Source organism: Mirounga angustirostris, unplaced genomic scaffold, assembly GCF_029215605.1.
Source record: "Mirounga angustirostris isolate CCGP_5_RB_7025 unplaced genomic scaffold, mMirAng1.0.hap1 SCAF_6, whole genome shotgun sequence".
Taxonomy (NCBI): domain Eukaryota; kingdom Metazoa; phylum Chordata; class Mammalia; order Carnivora; family Phocidae; genus Mirounga; species Mirounga angustirostris.
Window position 1 is genome coordinate 27,154,875 of NW_026991714.1, and position 20,469 is coordinate 27,175,343.

At 56.8% G+C, this 20,469-nt stretch overlaps 1 protein-coding gene across 12 annotated transcripts in view; it reads right to left on the bottom strand.

The window, feature by feature from the left end:
* The window catches only part of PPFIA4 (PTPRF interacting protein alpha 4), a 92,532-nt gene that overhangs the window by 55,967 nt on the left and 16,096 nt on the right, over positions 1–20,469 (bottom strand). For 8 of the 12 annotated variants that reach the window (XR_010412225.1, XR_010412224.1, XR_010412226.1 and 5 more), the window contains exons 4-25: positions 19,987–20,151; positions 19,611–19,685; positions 19,297–19,386; positions 18,526–18,717; positions 18,080–18,226; positions 17,671–17,805; positions 15,889–15,972; positions 15,495–15,626; positions 15,143–15,205; positions 14,379–14,470; positions 12,136–12,244; positions 10,455–10,663; positions 8,788–9,028; positions 8,302–8,337; positions 7,948–8,081; positions 7,465–7,631; positions 5,239–5,332; positions 4,653–4,734; positions 3,876–4,076; positions 3,110–3,172; positions 2,463–2,489; positions 555–730 (exon numbers count right to left, since the gene is read on the bottom strand). Coding sequence is in view for 8 of the 12 variants with exons in the window: in XM_064593979.1 (XP_064450049.1) it covers positions 555–730; positions 2,463–2,489; positions 3,110–3,172; positions 3,876–4,076; positions 4,653–4,734; positions 5,239–5,332; positions 7,465–7,631; positions 7,948–8,081; positions 8,302–8,337; positions 8,788–9,028; positions 10,455–10,663; positions 12,136–12,244; positions 14,379–14,470; positions 15,143–15,205; positions 15,495–15,626; positions 15,889–15,972; positions 17,671–17,805; positions 18,080–18,226; positions 18,526–18,717; positions 19,297–19,386; positions 19,611–19,685; positions 19,987–20,151 (2,714 nt within the window). In the remaining 4 variants the exon portion in view is untranslated. The remainder of the gene's footprint in view (positions 1–554; positions 731–2,462; positions 2,490–3,109; positions 3,173–3,875; positions 4,077–4,652; positions 4,735–5,238; positions 5,333–7,464; positions 7,632–7,947; positions 8,082–8,301; positions 8,338–8,787; positions 9,029–10,454; positions 10,664–12,135; positions 12,245–14,378; positions 14,471–15,142; positions 15,206–15,494; positions 15,627–15,888; positions 15,973–17,670; positions 17,806–18,079; positions 18,227–18,525; positions 18,718–19,296; positions 19,387–19,610; positions 19,686–19,986; positions 20,152–20,469) is intronic. The other 4 variants (XM_064593981.1, XM_064593987.1, XM_064593980.1 and 1 more) reach the window with 2 other exon arrangements.

Consider the following 20,469-nt stretch of genomic DNA (forward strand, 5'->3'; position numbering starts at 1 on the left):
ACACAATTGTGGGGCCAAATCCTGCCCACGGGCTGCCAGTCGTGGAGACCTCTGCTACAGACACTTGCGAACAGAAGACCTTTTCAGCAAAGGGGAGGAGAGACTTGGATGGCATCCCGTATACCAAAGGGCGTGGGTTCAAAGCTGAGAGGCTCAGATCTGGGATGCAGGCAGGACTAGGACCCAGAAAGACCTTTCCTCTCAACTTAGAAGGAATTAGACCCTGAAACGGGACACTGGTTTCAGTTTGAGGCTTCCCAGGGTGAACAGAGAAACTTCAGCAAGCCCAAAGACAAAGAAATGAAATGCAGACCTAGGAGGGAAATCTCCAAGAATGTGAAGCTAAGGAAGAATGACTTTCTGTGTCTTAAGGGCTGGAGGTGAGAGGACCAAATCCTCCCTCACATTGCAGGATGAGACGAGGATCTGGCTTTCACAAGCGGGAGACCCATTAGCGCCCAGACGGGCCACACAAGGAGCTGGAGGCCCCTGGATCCCTGCAGACAGACCCCCAGGGCTGGGGGAGGCCCGCGGCACGCTCTGGTCTTGCTCACCGGTGGAAGCTGTCCACCATCTTCAGGTGGACCCGCAGGTCCTTCTTGGTGAGGTGGTCCAGCATGCGGGCGTCCACCAGGCACTCCATGAAGTAGCTGCGGTACTGGGGGAGCCCCAGGCTGGGGAGCCATTCGTTCCCAATCCACTCGTGGTTCATGTCCCCATAGGCCAGGGTCTGGGGGGACAAGGCAGAGCGGCTATTGGGAAGGAAGGCAGTGCCAGTCGGCCACGGCCGGCATATCCCGTGGAGAGAAACATCCCTCCATCCGCCGTGGCAGCTGATTTTCACTAAGAAGCTGGGAGTGGTAGGAGATGGGGGTTTTAAATGGCACTTTTTAAGATCACAGAATGATATGGTTCCACTCACAGATCAATTATCTACACTAATGAACAGAAGCAACTATCCAGGCAGCAGATAATACGAGGTCCTTCCTGTCGACTCAGGAATGCATTTGTGGTGTCGTGTGGCCAACCTACCTTCCTGGTTCTCTGCCGGCCTCTAGCCCACTGGGCCCAGGGGACAGGCCCCATTACAGAGGACCGCAAAGTGGCCTCCCACATCTATCCAAGAGTTACGTATGGACTAGAGAAGTCAGAAGCCACGGGTGAAGGCCTGCACCTGAAACACTCAGCACTCTGAGCTCTGCTGTCCAGTCCAGGAATTCCCCAGGCCCTCTGCTGCTTTCTCCAGCACCCTACACACACCCCCGGCTGCCCCGCCTTCGCGCACCACCCGCACCCCCCCCCAGCCATCCCCCTCTGCGCACCCCCAGCCGCCCCCTGGCCGCCCCCCTCCACCCACTCTCTTGTCACCTCCTGCCGACTCAGGGGCTCCTGTCCACCTATCCTTAGAAAGACTGTAGGAACAGCACTCCTCCGTCACTCTGGTTCCTTACCCTACTTCCTTTTTTTTTAGATTGAAACACTGATTTTATCTTTTAAAACGAAATCATTATACATATAAAAATAAATGTAGCACAGGTTCGTTATTAAGCATAAAGAAGAAGTTAACATTGATGGACACCAGCCGCGCTATCCCACGGCTGCTGTCGCCCCCATGCTCGCCTTCCCCATCCCATCCCCTGCTGCCCCTCTAGAGGTGTCCACTATGCTGAGTATTCTATCATGCCCTTGCTGGAAAAAAATGTTTTTACAGTTTTTACAATCACCAATGTGTATTTCTCTCAAAAAAAAATTTATTAAGTTTGCTTATTTTTGAGTTTTAGTATAAAATTCTATGAATCTTTTGGGCTTCGATTTTGCACTTGACATAATATTTCTAAATTTCGTCTATTTCCTCTGCTGAAGTTTTCACTGTGTAAATATACTATGACTAATCTGTCCAGGACTCGGTTGGGTTTCCCTTGAAGTATCCACAGTGCTACTCCACTGTCCTTAGAACCACATGACATAGTGGTCGTGGGTGTGTTTGTGTGTTTCTTGCCTGTCTCTCCCCTAGAATATAAGAGTCCACTTCTGTATCCAGAGAGCCTAGAAGGGCCTGACACCTCGTAGCTGCTCAATAAATATTTGCCTACTAACTAAATGAGTAAAAGGTCTTTGCCCAGCTCACCAGGGCTGCCCCCTGCGGGATGCGGTGAGGAAGAGGATTTGTACCCATCTCGGTCTCATTATTCCCGGGACGAGAGGGGAAGAAGCAGGTGTGCTGGGGACACAGCCCTCTAAGGCTCCCCATTGGCCATCCTGAGAAACCAGAACAAGTAGCTAGAGGGGAATGAAGAGGGAGGGGGCCTCAGCGGGAGGAGAAAACCTGTCCATGGCTTTCCGTGCAAAGAAGGGACATAAATAGACTGGGACTCAGGGAGTCCTGTTGGGCAGAGAGCCTGTTGGGAAAATACTGCCCTGAAATCCTGAGAGGTGGTTCTGGACAGAGAAGGGGGTCTTACCTGAGCCCAGCTGCCCTCCTCACTGTCCTAGCGGGAACGAGTGCAGCGTGTCAGGGGAAACAGGCAGAGTCAAGGAACCTGGAAGCATCCACCCCAGGCCCCACCAAGCAGAGGGAGCAGACACCCCAGTGGCTGGAAGGGTGACTAAGGAGGGCTTGTTGGGATGGTCAAGAGAGAACACAAGGCTGGTGCATCTGTCTGTGTTGGCGCTGAGTGGGGAGCAAATGTGTGTGTAGCAAAAACACACTCCCACACCTCGCAGGCTTGGCTGGAAGCCCCACAAGGGCCAGGCTCTCCCATTCCCTGGTCCCCCACCAAGCATCAAGCACAAGGGCAAGGACTCTGTTGCCCAGGGCAGGGCAAAGCACTCCCCATCCCCAAGGCCGGCTCTTCTCCACTGCAGCGCGCCAGTGGCCTAGGGTGAGCTCGGGAGCCCCTGAGACAGATCCCCCAGCACACACAAACTGTTCCCAATCCCACTCCTCTCCCACCAACCCACCACCCTGAGAACAGAACCCAACACACATCAGGGATACCAGTCTCATATTAGACCGACTGCAACCCCCTCTGACTTCCCACCACCTTCCCCTCGTCCTCATGTGGGTCATCAGCCCCAACCCAGGCCCAAGGCCCAGGGCCAGACTCACTGTTTTAGTGGGTGTTGCCAGAGTTTCCATCTCTTCATGGGTGACCCAGACATTCCCGGAAGACTGTAGGCAGAGAGGAAACCTAGCAGGTCCCACATGTGGGTCCCCAAGATTCCCTTGAAGCTGGGAACCCCAAGGACAAGGACAAACATTCCTTCCCCTGAGTCCTCCCACAGGCCCAGCCCCGAGCCCCGCATACTGTCTGGCTCTGAGCAACTCCCCATATCACTGTAGCCGCACTATGCGGCACAGTGTCTGGCACCTAGAAATGCTCAACAAACATTTCCTGAATGAATACGCATGAATGGCACCGAACGTGGAAAATGGGCTGATCCCAATCAAAGAGACGGACAGCAGTGAATGATTTTACCCTGAGGCTCCATGGACTAGTCTGCACTCTGATGGAGAGGTTGGAGGACGAGGACAGAATTCACAAATGCCCTGCCTCTCTGCCTCCCTGAGTCCAGCAACAACACAGAACCCCTGTAAGCCCTGTCCTTGGAAACTCTGCCCAGAGATCTGCAATTGTTGGCAGAGTGGGTATAGGGAGATGGGGCCCACTGGTGGTATGTGAAGGCAGGGAACGAGGCTGCTGGGATCCTCCTGGAATCAGTGTCAGCCCCTCCTGGAGACCAGGTTGAGCCCTTTGAGGGACCAGAAGGGGCAGGAATCAATGTTACCATCTTCCCAAAGACCAACGGGAAACTTTGCAAATACTATTCCAGGACTTCCGAAAAACGTCCTGGGTGAGGGAGACGCCACTCACAGTCCTGGAGGTGGGTGGGGCGGAGGGGCTGGTCAGCGACACCATCTCCTGGATGGCCAGCCGGAGCTTGAGCCGGTGCAGGGCGTTGCTGATGCCGATCTCACGCTGGATCTCCGTGTCCGACAGGGCTGACATGATGGCACCGCTCTTGACGTTGGCCCGGCAGGCTGCCACGTACCAGGCAGGCATCCCTACCCAGAGCTGCAGATACGGGCACAGGGGGTAAGTTCAGCCCCTTCCCCAAGATCTGGGCCCCGCTGCCAAGAGCTTGACAAGATCAGGGAGCAAGGGCCAGGCCTCATCCATGGTCTCAAAAGAGCAAACACAGAGCAGAATTCAGAAATGTAGAGATGACAATCACCAAATGCCTCTCTTGCCCATTTTACAGATGGAAAATCTAAGGTCCGAGAATGTGAGGGGATTTTCCCAACATCACATGAGTGACCAGCTCCTGGGGACAGCCTATAGAGGGAGTCAAATTGCCTGCAAAAGCCTATGGCTCGGTGATACTTAGTTCCCCTAACCCAAACCAAGCTACCCATGAGGCATCAGCCATAAGTGGCATCGATTCTGCCCTCCACAGTAATTGGTACATGCATTTGCTGGGGAAGGGAGCGGGGCTAAATGCTAGGCATGCCACATGTGTACTTGGCAGGGGAGAAACAAGCTGGGAAAGTTCTAGGGACACCACCCCTCTACCTACCCGAGGAGTCCTCGTCCCACACTGCACATCCTTCCCACCAGTCCCCTGAGTAGACTCCCTTTGCCTAGGCTTACCTCCAGCCAGGAGACCACAGTAGGGCCATCCCACTGGGCAAAGGGCATTCCTTTTCTGCGGGCGTCTTCAAGCAGCTGGTGTCTTGCAGGAAGAGGAAGAACAGACTCACTAGTCTCCTTTTCTCCCAACCATGCTTACTCCTGGGGCCATGGGCTGTGCGAAGCGGGACTCCCACAGCCCAACTCCCCACCACTGGACTGCTACCCCTGCTCTGTGCCTGAAGCAGTATGATGCCAAGACATGGGGCAGGACTCTTCTCCATTCCCAGAGGGCAAGGGGCTCTGGCTTTGTTGGCACATGGCCTGACCCATAGACATTTCAGTCTGCTCTGCCAGAGACCCACATGTGGGTCCTGGGTCACCTTCCCACAGTCCCCCAGCCTCCTTCTCCCTTGGGTCAGAGTAAAAACCACCTCCTAGTCTCTGCTGTGCCCAGGGGGACCAGGCCAACTCAGTTCAGAAAGGGCCTGGATCCGGCTCTGGCTGCCTGAGCTCAGTCCCATGGCACCTAGAATGCTCAGTCCCATGGCAGGCCAAGGGAAGGACAGTGGGTGAGGGGCTTTCCATCCTGGCCTGTGGCTCTTACTTCTTCTTCTGCCGCCGGTCCTTCTCTGCCTGGGTCCCCAGCTTGGCAGGCACCATGGGCTCCTGCAGACCAAGCTCGGAGTCTGTTAGCAGAACTAGAAGGGAAGAGATGACATGTGAGCCAGGCCCTCTCCTTTTCCTCCCTTGGCCTGGGCCAGGATTGGGGAGCAGACCCACAGGAGGCTCCTCAATGTTTAACAACCCAGGAGGCCTGATGGGGCCATCCATTATTCCTAGAGCCTCCACTCGATGTCCCTACATCCAGGTGGCCCCACAGTGGCATCAAACAGGTCCCCTAGCCCAGAGAGTCTCCCCAGGGGAGCCTCAACCCTGGAGGCATTTTCCAGCCAGATGGACCGAGGCTGTCCTACCCCTTCAGCAGCAGAATCCTAGACAGAACATAGCTCTCCTCCAAACCAAGGTGCAAAGGAAACCTGGAGAGCCAGACGTGAGTGGGCTCTGGGCTCAGAGAGGATTATCCTGACCCAGCAGGGGGTGTGAAGACGGGCACACTGAGAGACGTGCCCCTTGGCCTCTTTTTCAGGGAGCACACTTGCACGAACCCCATGGGGGAACATTCCTAGCTCGGTCTTCTTCTATTAAGGATCTCCTGAAAAGGACGCCAGACCCCTACGGAGTTCATGGCAGGCGCCACATCTTAGAATTCATCAAGTTCCAGGCACGCCACACAGCGCGGCTGGCCGTAGGTGTGGGCGATCCAGAAGCCGAGGTGAGATGCTGTCTTAGGGTTAGGCGCCGCCGGGGTGCGGGGAGCGTAGAAAATCCTAAGACGTCCCACAGAATACCTCTTCCACAGATCAGACCTTCTCAGCCCCCCTCCCAGCCCCATCTGTGTCAGCTCCTGAGGGCTGGGGACAGGGTGCTGTACCTCATTCCCCACCCAGACGAGAGGTGCCTTTCCTCCTCCACTTCCTCCTCACTCAGCTAGCTAGCTTCTGATCCACACCTTCTCTGAGGTGCAGGGAGGTCTAATTATGCCTTTGGGTTCAAAGGTTCCTTTCTTCTCGTCTATCAGGCCCTCCCCCTGCACGCAATTGTCAATGCTCCCGCTGCCTTGGGAGAACTTCTCAAGGCCCTTCTGAGCGGGGCCCAGCCTAGGGTCCACAGCCACTCCTCCACTCCTCCCAGCCTCTCTCTCCCCCGCTCTGAATAGACTCGATTGTGTACAGAGCTCCTGCCCCAGAACCTGCCTCTCCCAGACCCCCGGTCCCCTCACGCACAACTCTTCTTGGCTTGGCCACCTCCTACGCAGCCTTCCCGCTTCGGCCCAGCGGTTGCCTAGCAGAGGAAGGCACTGCTGGTGTCCCTACCACTCCACGGCTGAGTTCTGCGTTCCAGAAGCACCTGAAGCACATTGCTATCATTACACTGTTCTGGAATCATCTCTCTCTCTCTCTCTCTCTCTCTCTCTCTCTATATATATATATATATATATATATTTTTTTTTTCCCTTTCCAGGAGACACCGAGCTCCTTGAGGGAATGGCCTATTGTTCCAACACCCAACGCTGAGCCTTGTATACAGCAGTTACTCAATAAATGTCTGTTGAACAAATGACTGGTAGATGAGGCAAAGAGGAGGAAGGGAGGAGAGGAAGGAAAGGAAAGCAGGAATAGGGGAGGGCAGAGGAAGACGGCTGACATTCATTGTGTACCTGGCAGGCGCCAAGCACGCACAAGAACTTTCTATTAGCACAGAAGTGGTCATGCTACTCCTGCCCAAGCATTTCCGCGAATATCTATGAAGCCATCAAAAGGCATTATGACATGTTGCGTCCTGGAGACCTGATGTACTAGAAATAAGTTTTAATCAAGAACCGATTCTCCTCAAGAAAGAACCCGGAGATTCCTCCTGAAGGTCCTGAGCACGGTACGTCAGAAAACCTTCAAACTGCAAGAAACCTCAGAGGTCCAACCTCTCGCTCCGTACAGGAATCCCTTCCACAGCATTCCAAGTACAGCCACCCACCTGCAGCCGGACGCCTCTAGTGGTGGGAGCCAGCGGCTCCTGGGGCAGCCCGTGGCCCTGTGAAACAGCTCTAACCCAAAGCGCCCGCCTCGCCTCTCCTCTCCGGAGCTGAAATCTGCCTGACTTGTGGCTTCCACCCATGGGCCCCTGGGAGGCAGGCGGAGAAGGCCGGATCCCAGGACTCCCTCCTGCCCTGGCCCCTCTGCTTGCACCCATTCGCTAGGACGTGGACAGACACCATGGCCCGGGGGTCCATCCCGGCTCAGCTGGATTAGCCGGCCCTTCTCCTTCTTCCCGAACAGGCGGCCGATGGACGACTTGATGCCCTTGCGCTTGGCGCCCTTGTGCAAGGAGTCCTGGCTGCCGTCGCTGCTGCTTGGGTTGCTGCCTGGATCCTCCAGAGCACTAGAGGACGGCCACAAGAGGGTGGAATGAAAAGAAACATGGTTTCATTTATAACAGGAGACCTGGAAGTGAGACCTCGGGAAGGAATTACGGTAAGTGGCAGAGGTTGGGCGACGGGGGGGGGGGGGGGGGGGGCGGATTATGATCAGAACAGGTGACCAAAGGACATATGGGAATGTCCTTCCCTGACAGTGTTTCAGAGAGAAGCAAGATGTTTAGACACCTGGACAGGTGAGACTCCGTCCCTCCAGAGGCAGGGGGAGGGATGAGATGACCTTGGGGGTAGAGGGACTCAAGGTGGGGCCATGCCACTTACCTTTTGCCTTCTTCCTGGCTCAGGGCTGGATGGCCAAGCTTCTCTAGCCGCAGCGTCCTGGGTGAGGAAGGAGGAGAAGTCTCACATTTTATGGTGGCTTTATCCTCTCGGTTCTCTTCCCGAGACACTGGCGACTGAACAGACAGTGAAGCCGTCAGGGGATAGAGGGAGAGATCTGGGGCCTGCCTACCCAGCCCAGTCGAGGCAGAGGAGCTTGGAGAAATGTAGTGGGAAGAATGGGGCCCTCTCTGAGCCCAGACTCAGACTCAAGGGCCCAGCCAGGGGAGAGAAGCCAAAAGGGAAGGGCCTGGGAGAATTCACCCATTAGTACCTGGGTCATCGGGCAGCACTCACCAGCAGTTTCCTCCTATGCTTTCTCAAGTCACTGGGCTGGAAGAGAGAGTAAAGGGTGAGCTCAGCATCACCCTCCGGATGCCCAAAAGTCCACCCCAAGTGGAGCCCGGTGGTCTTAGGAGGAGAAGATAGGATTCAGTGCCTTACACAGGCCGAGAGAGAATACCCCAGCAGAAAAAAGCTGGCCTGGAAAAATAAGTCAGGGCCACCTCTGGAAGAGAGGGAGAGGTATGGGCAGGGGGTGAGTTTCTTAAGCATTCTGCACTTATCCAAGAGAGAGGGTTGAGGAAGACATGACGGGCCCACGCCAGAAGAACATGTTGGCGGCCTGACATGCTGGGGTCTGCACACATCATGGGAAGAGGATGCCAGGCCCAGCTGAGAAGGAGTGAGCCCTACCAAGCCTTCGCAGCAACCCTCGGCCAGCCCCCAAAGCAGAGCCCAGAGTTGACTAGGGTTGTTCATCAACTGTCCCAAGGCTCTCACCAGGGTCATGACCCCCATGCGGTCCAGGTCCTGGGCAGCACTGCGGGAGGTAAGCTTAGGCATGGAGCGGCCACTGAGCGGAGGGGACGCGCTAGCCAGGGACAGGGCAGTCAGAGAGGTGGGCATGGAGCCGCGTTTGCGCAGCTGGGTCAGGTTGAGGGCCTCCATGCTGCCGCTGGTCACTCGAGTCTCGATCTCCTCGGCACGCAGCTCTGTAGACTCCTTCTCTTCCTGGATCATCCTGGGAGGCGGGCAAAACCAGACGTTACGCTGGCCCCAGCGAGGCCCAGCAGGGGGCAGGGGCCGGCACCGCACTTCCCACTCTGGGAGCCCAGGCAGCAGGCAATGCCCAGGGGAACGCCGCGCTGTTTCTGGCATCGCTGGGACACGCAAGGCCTCGCGGACACAGCTCGATCTTTCCACTGCAGCTCAGAAACATCTCTCTCTCTGTCTTGTTAGCTGACTTCACGTAACAAAACTCTCCAGCTCAACAAAGGAGGCATTTAGTCAGTGGGATACAAACCATCCTGGAAGGCAGAAAGAATTCTTGACCTACCACTGACTACGCGGGCCACCTGGAGTCAGACTCTTTGGCCTCAGCTTCCCACTAGACCCATGCAATGTCCAAGCCAGCCGGCCCCAAACCCAGGTCTTTAACTGACGCTGACCCCTGATGGAGTTTTCCCTGTTCCATGAAAAATGAGAAAACCCATGATAACCCTGTGGGGGAGGGGGGCGTGTGTAGGCAGCCTCACGCACGTGCATACACACGCATGTGTTGATGTGACAATGCCAACTGCCCGTTAGGAGCCGGACTTGTCTTTATGCAGAGTCTGTCTTTCCAACGTGAGGGGTGTTAAAATGCCCTTTCTTTTGTAGAATGGTTGTGATAGGGGACAGCAGCTACTTTTCATGGGTTCCTTTGCAGAATAAAAGTTGGCAGCCCTAGGTTCCTACCCTTCTCTCGCGTGAGTGTGTTTTCTTTCTAACTGGTCTGTGAAATCCCAAAGTGTGGGAACCATGGAACCAGATGTCCCATATAGCCCTATAAGCTCTGAGCCCTCTGGCTCAGATTTTTCTTTGACGCTGGTCACAAACATTCACAAACCTCCTACAAAGTCAGGGTAAAGTCCAGGTCTTGATCGCTTTCCCTGCCACTGGTTTCTGTTTGACACCTCATTAGGGATGGGAGGAATGCTGCAATACACAGAGTGTAGACCTGAATGTGAATCCTGGCCCCGCCACTTACGGTGGGGCTTCGGGCAAATCCCTTAAACTCTCTGGTCTCAGTTCCCTTGGCTGAACAATGGAAATAATGCTGCCTCCCCCAGAGATGCGGGGGCGGACCGACGGGAGCATCTACAAAGTTCTCTCCCTGACGTGGTCTCGGTCGGCGGGGCTCCAGGCTCAGCCGCAGGAGCTGCAGGAACACAGCCTCCCCAGCCCCGGGAGGGGAAATGAAGCCCGAAAAGTCAGGCTGAGGTCTCACCCCTCTCCATCCGGTATGGGGCCTGATGCCCGCCCCGCACAGAGTCCCTAGACTGAGCACTCAGAGGTGCAGCTAGAAAAGACAAGCAGATACACGTAGAATTTGTCCTGTAGTGCCCGAACCTAAAGGGGCCCCTGTCCTACAAGGCGCCTCCCAGACCCTCCGCCCCAGCCCGAACCTGATCTCCTCATTGATGGCATCCAGCTGCTCCTGCAGCATCATGGCCAGGGTCTGGGCATCCGAGTGGCCGCTGGGGGAGACAACATCCACGGAGCCCACCAGACCCCCTGGTTCATCCTCATCCATGTCGGAGATCTCGGGGTCACTGTCAAAGGCAGGAGCGGCTGTGGGGGCCAGCACCCCAGGCAGTGGAGAGGGCTCCCAGTCCTTAGTAAAGGAGGGGAGAAGAGTAGGAATAAGATACACCAGACCGCTGAGGAGCAGGCCCCTCCCCACCTATCCCAGCAGCACTGGCACCTCCAGGTGATTTATTTGCCCTTTAGAGTCTAAGAAATACTACCCCAATTCAAGGAGCCAGGTAGCAGAGTGGTCAGGAACAGATTCCAGAAAGAGACTGCCTTGCTTTGAAACCTGATTATTAGCTGTGCAACGGAGGTAAAACTGTTTAACCTCTCTGGGCCTCAGTTTCTTCATCTGTAAAACGGGGATGGTAATAGTACCTACCTACGTTGTAGGTAATCGTGAGAACAGAGTGAGGACATGCATGGAAAGCACTTAGCACAGTGTCTGGCACTATACAAAGGCGATCCCTTTCCATGAATACAAACTCTCAAAGAGTTACTAGATCCAGGGCACAAGAGAAGCCAAGCAGTCCTGTCTGTCTTGCGTCTCCCAGGGTTTCAGCACATCGCAGGACCCTGTACCCAACCCTGAGAAGTGGTGGTCTCAGAAGTCACCCTACAAACCTCTTCAGTGGATAAAGGCCCAGAAGAGGAAAGAGCACAGAAGTGGGCTAAGCGAGCCAGAAGAGCAGGGGGGCCAAGGATAGAGAGGTGCTCTAACCCCATCCTCTAGGACCCAGACCCCCAACTTCCCATTAGGGCTCTTTTCTAGCTCCTGGGCACCTGCTGTGTTCTTATCAACGGAAAGAGGAAAGGGTGAGGGGAGAAAGAGATGCCTTCAGACTGTGACCCCATCAGACTAGGGCTTTCCTAAGGGCAGAGATGAATCCTCCCCCGTCAGGCTAGGAGTTCCCTCCTTCTCTATCCATATCTTGCAGTGCCTTAGAGCATGCAGAGGACCTGGGTTCAGGGCAGAGCATGCTTAACAATTATGGCGCTAGGATGGAATCACATTTCCCCAGATAGAAGATGAGGTGGGTCTTGGTCCTTTTCTGCCCCGTTCTTTCCTGCTCCCCCTCCCAGCCCCCCCAGGCAGTCTCAGCAGGAACGTAAAGCTGCTTCTCAGAAAACTTCAGGTGCCATCTCCCCAGGGCCACTTAAACCTGCCATCCCTTCCTCATCTCCCCCATAAACCACAGCTTGTGTTCCAGAAAGCTGGCCAATTCCATCTCACCCCTGCATCTCCCACCCTGACGGCCAGAAACACACGCCTGCACCCCCAGGCACACGTGCACACGCTTCAGTAGGGCCTCAGGGACTGGCTGGCCGCCCGCCAGCCCCACCACTTGCCCACCAGGAGGCCAAGGCGAGGGGGCACAGCTGTTGCAGCTAACAATGGCCCCAACCCCAGGGCTGCAGCTGTTGTCCACACGGGGGGGGGGGGGGGGGGATTTGCACCGCACACCAGCCGTCTGTGAAACTGGAGCCAGGCACGCGGCCGAACTGACCCCAAACTCCCCGGGGAGACCCCTCCACACTCACCCCTCCACCCCTCACCTTGGCAGACTCCTCCCGCAGAGCTGAGTAGTGGCGGTGCAGGCTTGAGGGCAAGTGGGTGGCTGTGCTCAGGGAGAACCGCACATCCGCTGCGCTGCCCAGGTGCGACCTTGAGTGGTTGAGGGGGGGCGCGGGGGGCGGGGAGAAAAGACCAGCCCTGAGGACTGAGAGCCCCATCTCACACCCAAGGTCCAAAGAGTTAAGGGATCTTTGGCTTGGCGAAGAGAAGTCTTAGCTGGCAGAAAGCTACTGGAAATGGTTTAAGGGCTGCCGTGTAAACAAGAGATTCAATTTATTCTCTGGTGCCCCAGGGATCAGAATGATCCAGGGGAGAACGTTCTAGGGAAGCAGCTTTCCATTTAACGTAAGAAGCACCTTCAGATGGTAAGATTTGGTTTATGATGCAACTGGTGGCTTTTAAAGAGCTGAGCTCTCCATCAGAGGCATTCAACCCCGGCTCTCGGGCCATCCAACAAGAATGGTGCTGGAGAGCTCCGGGCACTGAGGGACTTTGCAAGGGCGGGTCTCTAAGGGTCCTTTTCTTTCTTTTTTTTTTTTTTCTAAGGGTCCTTTTCATCTCTAGGGTCTTTGTTTCTTCGTCTTCTCCTCAGCAACTTTCCTTGGATTTCCCCATAATCTGGACTGAGTTCCTGGCCAAAATTCAACCCAGGCCGACTCCCTTTCCCCCAGGAAGTTTCAGGAGGCCCTGACACTCTATCAGAGACATGGGCTAGAAAAACCACTTAGATGCCCCCTGGGTTTATTCCAAACCTGAGACTTTAGAATCCCAGTAATGATGCTCTGGAATGTCTGGAAGCCTCTCCTAGTGACACTTCTTCCCTATGATGCTTCCCAGTTTGGATACCATGAGGGGGCCCAGGGCAGAGGGACAGGGCAAGCCTACAATGGATAAGGGAAATGGAGCAGGGAAAAGGGAGTTTCTGCTTATCCCCCTCTTCTCTCCTCCAACTCAGTCCCAATTCCATGATGGGTCCAGTCTTTCTATGGTCAAAGCCAAGAATTCTCAACCATGAAGGAAAGCAAGCAGCGGGAAATAGCTTGGTGTACTCTGAGTCATGAGTCGTATTCATTGGGGGGTGGGGGGGTTCTCTTTGGAGAAACCTATGGAAAGGAAGAAATCAGAGGGATCCCAACTACTATTCCCTGTCTCTGTTCCCTGCTTCTCTCCATGCTGTCCTAAACGATAATTCCTGATGAACTTGAAGATGGTACTTAAGTCTCTACCACCCCAGACACCCACAGGCTTCTCTACTTCAGGTTCAATGTCCCTTCCCCTAATGCAAGCCCTACCCCTCCATACAAATGTGTATGTACACATTTCCTGTAACCTCTCTTCAGGGAAATGGATCCCTATTGCCCTGACATAGCAAGAGCATGACTGAAGGGAACCTCAAAGACTCCCTTCCGTGAGACTTTGGTTTGGAGAGAAAACAGCCAGGAGCCATGAACCTTGAGGGGCATTTCCCACTAGTATCCTCAATCTTCACCCTGCCTCTCTGGGCAGAGAAGTGGCGGCAGGACTGAGGTCTGCGTTCAATGTCAATTACTTCACAGAATGTGGAGAAAAATCCAGAAGTTCCCTAAAAACATGGACCTAATTCCAGCGGTAGGTGAAAAGCGCCACTCTCCATCTCTTACAATGTTTTCAGAAAAAGGGAGGTCACCACCATGATGTGGCCTCTCAACTTCCAACTGTGAGGAAGTTCTGGATGCCTCATGTCAGTCTCTCGTGCTGCCTTTCTGCCCACTGCCTGCTGCCTGAACCTACACGGTCCTTAACTCTCAGGCAACAATCCTCCAGAGCCCTAAAGATGGTATCTCCGAGGAACTAGAATAAACCAGACACTCTCCATGAGCAAGTCCTGTGGGACATAGGTGAGCAAGTCCTGTGGGAAATAGGTGAGCATGTAACTCAGCAGACCCCTCTCAAGGGCATGTCCTCTGCCAAGGAATCAGGAAGCACGGCCTGGGTCCCATGGCTCTGGGGGAAGGAGCATCCCGTCTTTACTTGCCTCTCAGCATCCCTCAGAGGACAGGTGCTCCTTCTACGCTGCCCAAGTGAGCTAGGTGACTTTGACCAAGTTCTGGGAGCCTCAGTGTCCCACCCTGGATAGGAGGAGGACCCTGAGGTCCTGGGCGGTCTTTTGGTGGGAGGAAGTCTCCTTCCTCAGGGTCCCTCCAGGACCCCATCCCAGCACGCCCAGCCTCCCGCGCTCCAGTACCTGGAGTGGACGCCATCCACAAACGGCCCCCCTCGACCCTTCAGCTGGTCCACCTCTTGGCGCAGCTTCTCAATCTCTTCAGACAGGCGGCCCTGTGCCAGGCAGACCCGGGGTGGGGGTGGGGCCAGGGAGGGGCGGAGAGAGGAGAGAGGGACAAAGAGGACAGCAGAGTTGGGGAGAAGCAGAAGAATGTACTGCAAAGTCCAAAGCCAGGGGCCCCCGGCCAGGCCTACAGACAACACCGAGAGAAGAGGTCCGACTGGAAAGTGAGCAGAAGGGTGGGCGGCGGGCAGGCAGAGGGGCAGGGCCAGGAGAGGGTCTGTCTTGGTGAGGATGCTACTGGAATAGGGCTTGCTGAGCCCTCACCACCACACAAATGCATGGCGACGGAGGCTGGGCAGCTGAGGGGAGCAGGGTGCCCACCCAGACCTCACAGACGGGGCTGAGGCAGGACCAGGGACGAGTCCCCTCAGAATCACCGGACGTCTCCTGCTTCACCTGGCCTGAGGCCCCAACAAATCGTGCCCTGGGCCCTGCCTCTGCTGCCCACCCTATGCCCTATGCTTATGGCCTCCGTTTCTTCTTTACACGTGGGTGGCGATGCATCCACCGTGCCGGGCGCTAGCGAGGATCAGCGAGATCACGTCTGTACACAGACTAGCGTGGTGCTGGGTGTCAGAGCAGCTGCATGAAACACAGGCATGTTCCTTCCTCACCGCAAGCCCGGCCCTCCCAGGCCGGCGGGCTGGCCAGCAGCTGGGTACCTTGTGATGGTGTTGCTCCTCGATCTGCCGCTGGGAGCTCTCCAGCTCCTGGATCAACGTGTTCTGGGGGAGAACAGCTGGGAGCTAGGGGCCCCGCCCCGGTTCCTCTACTCCGGCGCCGGCCCGCGCCTTCCCCTCCCTGCCCCCACTCTCCAGGCCAGCCCGCCCCTCCTCACCCCTCCTGCTCCTCCCTTCTCCAGCCTCCCCAGGTCCGTCCACCAAGGTCTACGTCCCAGACACGCCCCGCCCCTGACTGACCTCTCGCATCCCAACTCCTCCCCTCGGCTACACCCACACCCTCGCCCCGCCCACCCTGGCAGCCCCGCCCACCCAGGCCCGCGACCCAGCGCACCTTCTCCTCCAGGGCGGCCATTCGCTCCTTGAGGTGCAGCTGCAGGCGCTCGTTGGACTCGCTGAGCAGCCGGTCCACGGTGTCTGACAGCCGCTTGTTGTGGTCCTCGTTCATCTTCTCCCGCTGGCGTACCTGCAGAGCCGGCACACCTGGTCCCAGGTCACCCCAAGGCCGCGCATTCCCGCCTGGCTGCACCCCACTCACCTGTCCCCTACTCGTCCTCCCGGAGCCCCTCTCTCCAGCTCCCCGGACCACCTCCTGCGGCCCCTCTATGGCTCTGTCCCTGGCCAGGCCCCTCCCAGCTCCCACTCTTCTCAGGCCTGTCCACACGCCATCCTGGGAGGCTGCCCTGGGGACAAGGAGGGGGCCTGAAAGCCCAGCGCGGTGCTCTCACCCTCGCCAGCTCCTGGTTCTTCTCCTCCAGCTGCCCCTCCAGCTGCCGCAGGTGCTCCTCAATGCTGCCGTGCCTTTCTTCAGCCTGGAGGTGGGCACAGGTCAGTGTGGCCTGTAGATCCCCTGCCCTCCTGCTCAGGCCCCGCATCCCACACACCCTGTGCCAGGGGGCTCTTCGGGGTTCAGGGCCTCAGTACCAACGAAGCCCAGCCCTCGGCCTCTCACCCTGGAGCAGAACTGCCACCACCACTGCCCTTCTTCCCAAGCACTCTCTCCTCCCTGCCAAGTGTTCTTCCTGCTCAGGGCCTGCCTTAAAACATCCTGGAGCTGGCAGCCCAATGGACTCCCCACTTCCAGAAAAAATCTCCACTTGAAAGCATGAGCTACCATAAATCTCCTCTATGCCTCCAGGTAGATGGACCTGCACTTAATATGAATGCAAGCCAGACTGCCTGGGTTCAAAGCCCGGCTCCCTCTCTTCCCCTGTGTATGACGTCGGGCAGGTTATTGGATCTCTATGTGCCTGAGTTTCCTCAACTGTAAAATATGGATAGTAACAGCCCCTATGCCCGTTGGACCATTGTGTGGACTACATGAGATAATCCATGACAAACACTTAGGACGCAATAAACACTCAGCAAATGCTAGCCATGGTTATTACCCACCCAGGCAGAGTGGGCTCCCTTCCACTCACTTGTCTCCAGAGATGGAAACCCCATGTCTCAGCTGGCAAGATATTCCAGACTAGCACACAGCCTACAGTCAGGAAATCCCTCCTTAAAGCCCCCTACTATGACTCATTTGAACATCTGAATCACTTCAGCCCATCCCTTCCTGTCAGTTTGGGGAGATATGAAAGCTGACGGCTCAGCATCCCACACGTGGCATCCTCTAGCGCACTTAAACCCACCACTGCATCCCTAGGAGCGAGAAAGACCTTTGACATCGCCAAGTCTAACCCTATCATCATAGAGCTGATGACATGCTCAAAGCGGCCAGCCTCTATCCTCCAGAGGCTCCGGGGCCTGCTGCTTACCCACTGCTGATTTCCTTCTCTCCACGGCTCGGGGGAGGGTAGCTATGGTGACCCCACGTGAGGCCCCCCTGAAAGCATCCAACCCACTGCAAACACTCCTAAATGCTCTTGATTAGCCCACCGCATGTCTAGGTGCGTGCATTTACCCAGCTCTTCCAGCTCCAACAATGATCTCAGCCTGCCTACCTCTTAGAAATTATTCCTCCATAAAGTTAACTATCCATCAGGTACAAATCTATTCCCTTTTATTAATCCTAAAGCTGCAGCCTTCAAGCAACCAGAGTTGGTCCCTAGATCCAGAACCCTTCAGTTTGATGGAGAAAGGCATGCTCAGCCTGCGCTCCCACTGCCACCCCGCACCCACTTTGATCCTATCTCCTCCTGGATTTCATCTTTCCAGAGATGAAAGTCCTAATTTTTCCACTCCAGCCCCCAACAAAAGCTAGTATTAACACAATAGTGTAAATGATCATCAAAACACTTTGCTTCGGCAAAGTCTCGTCTACTTCTCCGTGGACTTCTGCAGCCCTCCTCAGGAGACCGTCACTTCGCTGAGGGGTGATGAGGGCAGGGATTACTCTTCCAACAGACAGACACAGACAGGGTGCTTCCCGGAGTCATGCGGTGAGAGGCAGTTTCCTGGCTCCCAGCCCTGCGTGCCTCCCACTCTCTCCACGCACTGCCTGGCTCCATAAGAGCTCGGGAAGCAGACACAGAGGCAGATCCCGGGGCTCTGGGCCCACTTGCCTTGGTGAGGGCTGCAATCCTCTGAGCCAGCTCGGCCTCCACCTCCGGCAGCGTCTCGGCCTTGCGCATCGTCTGCTGCAGCTTCTGCTCTGCCACTTCCAGTAGCTCCTGCAGGTGCCGGGCCTTCTCCTCACACTGGCACCGTGGAGGGGGGGGCCGCCAAGAGTCAAGAGGGGGCCCCAAAACCTCCCCCACCTCCTGGCCCCGCCTCAGGAGGGAGCAGGTGACAGGCCAGACGAGCCAAGGACAACCTGGTTCTTGGCTGCCCACGATGCATGGCCTCCCCTTTCCCAAGGTGACCTGCAGGACCCCCGGGGCTCCTGGGCCACCAAGGGAAGGTTCCAGCACGATCATCAGGACTGCCAGGGTCAAGTACAGTGCCTGCCCCCACACCAGCGGGAGGAGGTACCTGGCGGTGCAGGGACTCCTTATTGGCCAGCTCATTCTCTAGTTTGTCATTGAGGTCATGGATGGACGTGGCCTCACGCTGTGCAGCCAGGTAGCGCTTCTCGAGTGTTGTGATTCTCTCCTCCATGTCTTCCTTCTGAGCCAGAGCCTAGGGCGGGAGAAGGGGGGACGGGAGGGAAGGGCATCAGCTTCTCCCTGCCCCCATCCTGCCGCCACCTCCCCACCAACGCCTGGCTGCCTGTATCCTCCCCATGCCTCCCTGCCAGTTTCTGACCTTGACCCAGCCCTCCCGCTACTCCTCTGCACAGTGGACCCCAGTGTTCAGTCTTAAGCTCCCCAGCCCCGGCCTGGCCCTCCCTCCAGACCTAGGGCATCCTAGCAGCTGCCCTCCGGAGTGCTGAGTGCCCACATGCAACCAGATGGGGGCAGGCCGGGGCCCTAGCTCACCTCCCGGAGGTCCCGCTGATGCTTGCCGCCCAGCTCCTCCGACTTGATGAGGTCCCGGCGGGCCGTGCCCAGGTCCTCCTCAAGCTCGGCCACTGTTGCCGTCAGGGTGACCAGTCGCTCCCGAGCCTGGCTCAATTCAAAGTTCTGCTTCTCCAGGAGCTCCTGCAGCTCCTCTACCCGGCCCGTGTCATCCTCCAGGGACAGTGAGCCATCAGTCAGTCATCGGGGCCCAGGGCAGCCCGCGCCCCTGGCCCACCCCAGGGACGGCACACCCAGAGCAGATCACAGCTCCGCCTCCAAAGTCCGCACACACCTCCAGCGCCACCGTCCTTCCTCTGGGCCCCAGGAGCTCACTCCAGACGGGGACCAAACAAAACACCCTTGCTCCCCTGCGTTTCTTTTGAAAAACAGTAGTTTCTAGTTTACCTGCTGTCTCAGAATCTTGTAACCCAGGAAAGGGCGTGACTAAGGGAACAAAGGCTCGGGGAGAGAAAAGGGATCTGGCCTGACACTGACACACAAGGTAGATGGCGCCTAACCCTTCAAGTGGACGACATATTACGTGCCTAGCAGTATGTGGGGTACACACACAAAATATCTGCCGATTTCTTCGCAGATGGGGTGGGGGAAAGAAGGAAAGAGACATTGGAATATTGGAGAAAGCCCCAAATTTCATTCAAGCATTTGCTCGCCTGAACAAGGTCAGGGTGGGGCCCTCGCGTCCCGTCTGGGGGCGACCCTGCCCCTGCCACGCAGGTCCCCGTGACCCACCTTCCACAGGCGCTTTGGTCCCAGCTCCACAGTCCCCTCTTCTTCTGCCACTCCCTCCCGAACCCCGGCCCCCTGCTGCAGGGCAGACACCTGTGGGGCACAGCGCCCAGGGCAGTGAGTCAAAGAGAAGAGAACTTCCTGTTTATTCCAGACCCTTCTGAGTCCCCTGCCTCCTCCCAGCCTCGAGTTGCCTAGCGGTCTCCAGCCATGACCGGGGAAGAAATCCAATGCACAACAGAGTGGGGCAAAGCAGTGAACCCTCCTTGGCTACCGGGAGCTGCAGTCTGCAGGTGGAGGGTGGGTAGGCAGCTTACCTGCTGGTGGGCCCCAGCGAGCTGCTCTTCCAAAGTGGTGACTCGCTCCAGGGCCGCCCGGAGCCGCTCCCGCACCTGCCAGAGGGAAGGGGGGGATGGAGGAAGACACAGGGACCCCACGGGACTCAAGCTGCAGGAGCCTGGCTTGATCTACCAGCACTGAGGCATAAGGCAAAGAGAGGGGCCTGCCAAGAGGCACATCTCTGAGCGGGAACCTAACAGGAGGACCTGGAAATTAGGCCGGTGGGAGGAGGGGCCGGTTGCGAAGCTAGAGGGCAGTTTTCCCTCAACACGGGGTGCAGAGATTGCCGAGGAGGGACACACGGAGGCGAGGCTGGATGGTGGGGTGGGCCAAGCGGCGGGCCCCGCCGGCTACCTTCTCATCCAGGGCCTTGTGGTGCTCGAACAGCGACTTGAGGGCCTTCAGCACCTCCACCTCACTGGAGACCCCTGAAGGCGACTGGGCCTGGCGCTTCACCACAGTCATCCGCAGCGACCGCTCGTGGCGGGACACCAGGCACTCCAGATGTTCCAGAAGCAACTGGCAGGACGGGGGGCAGGGCAAGAGGGAGGGCTGTGAGTACGTGCCCCAGGGGCTGGAAGCAGGGCCCACGTGACCACCGAGGAGCCATGAGTGGGGCCGTGCGCACCGTTGTTAAAATATTGAAATGCTTCATGCTGGTAAACTGCCACTGCTCCGACTGAATACCTTCCCCAAGCCAGCGGCCCTGGCCTCTGTCCTAGGACCCCAACCTTCCCAGGGCTACCCCCATCTACGGGTGGAAAAACCTAGCACCGATCCCAGAACATAAGACAAGAAGAGGTCAGCATGGGGCCTGGGATGGGCCCTGGCCACGCC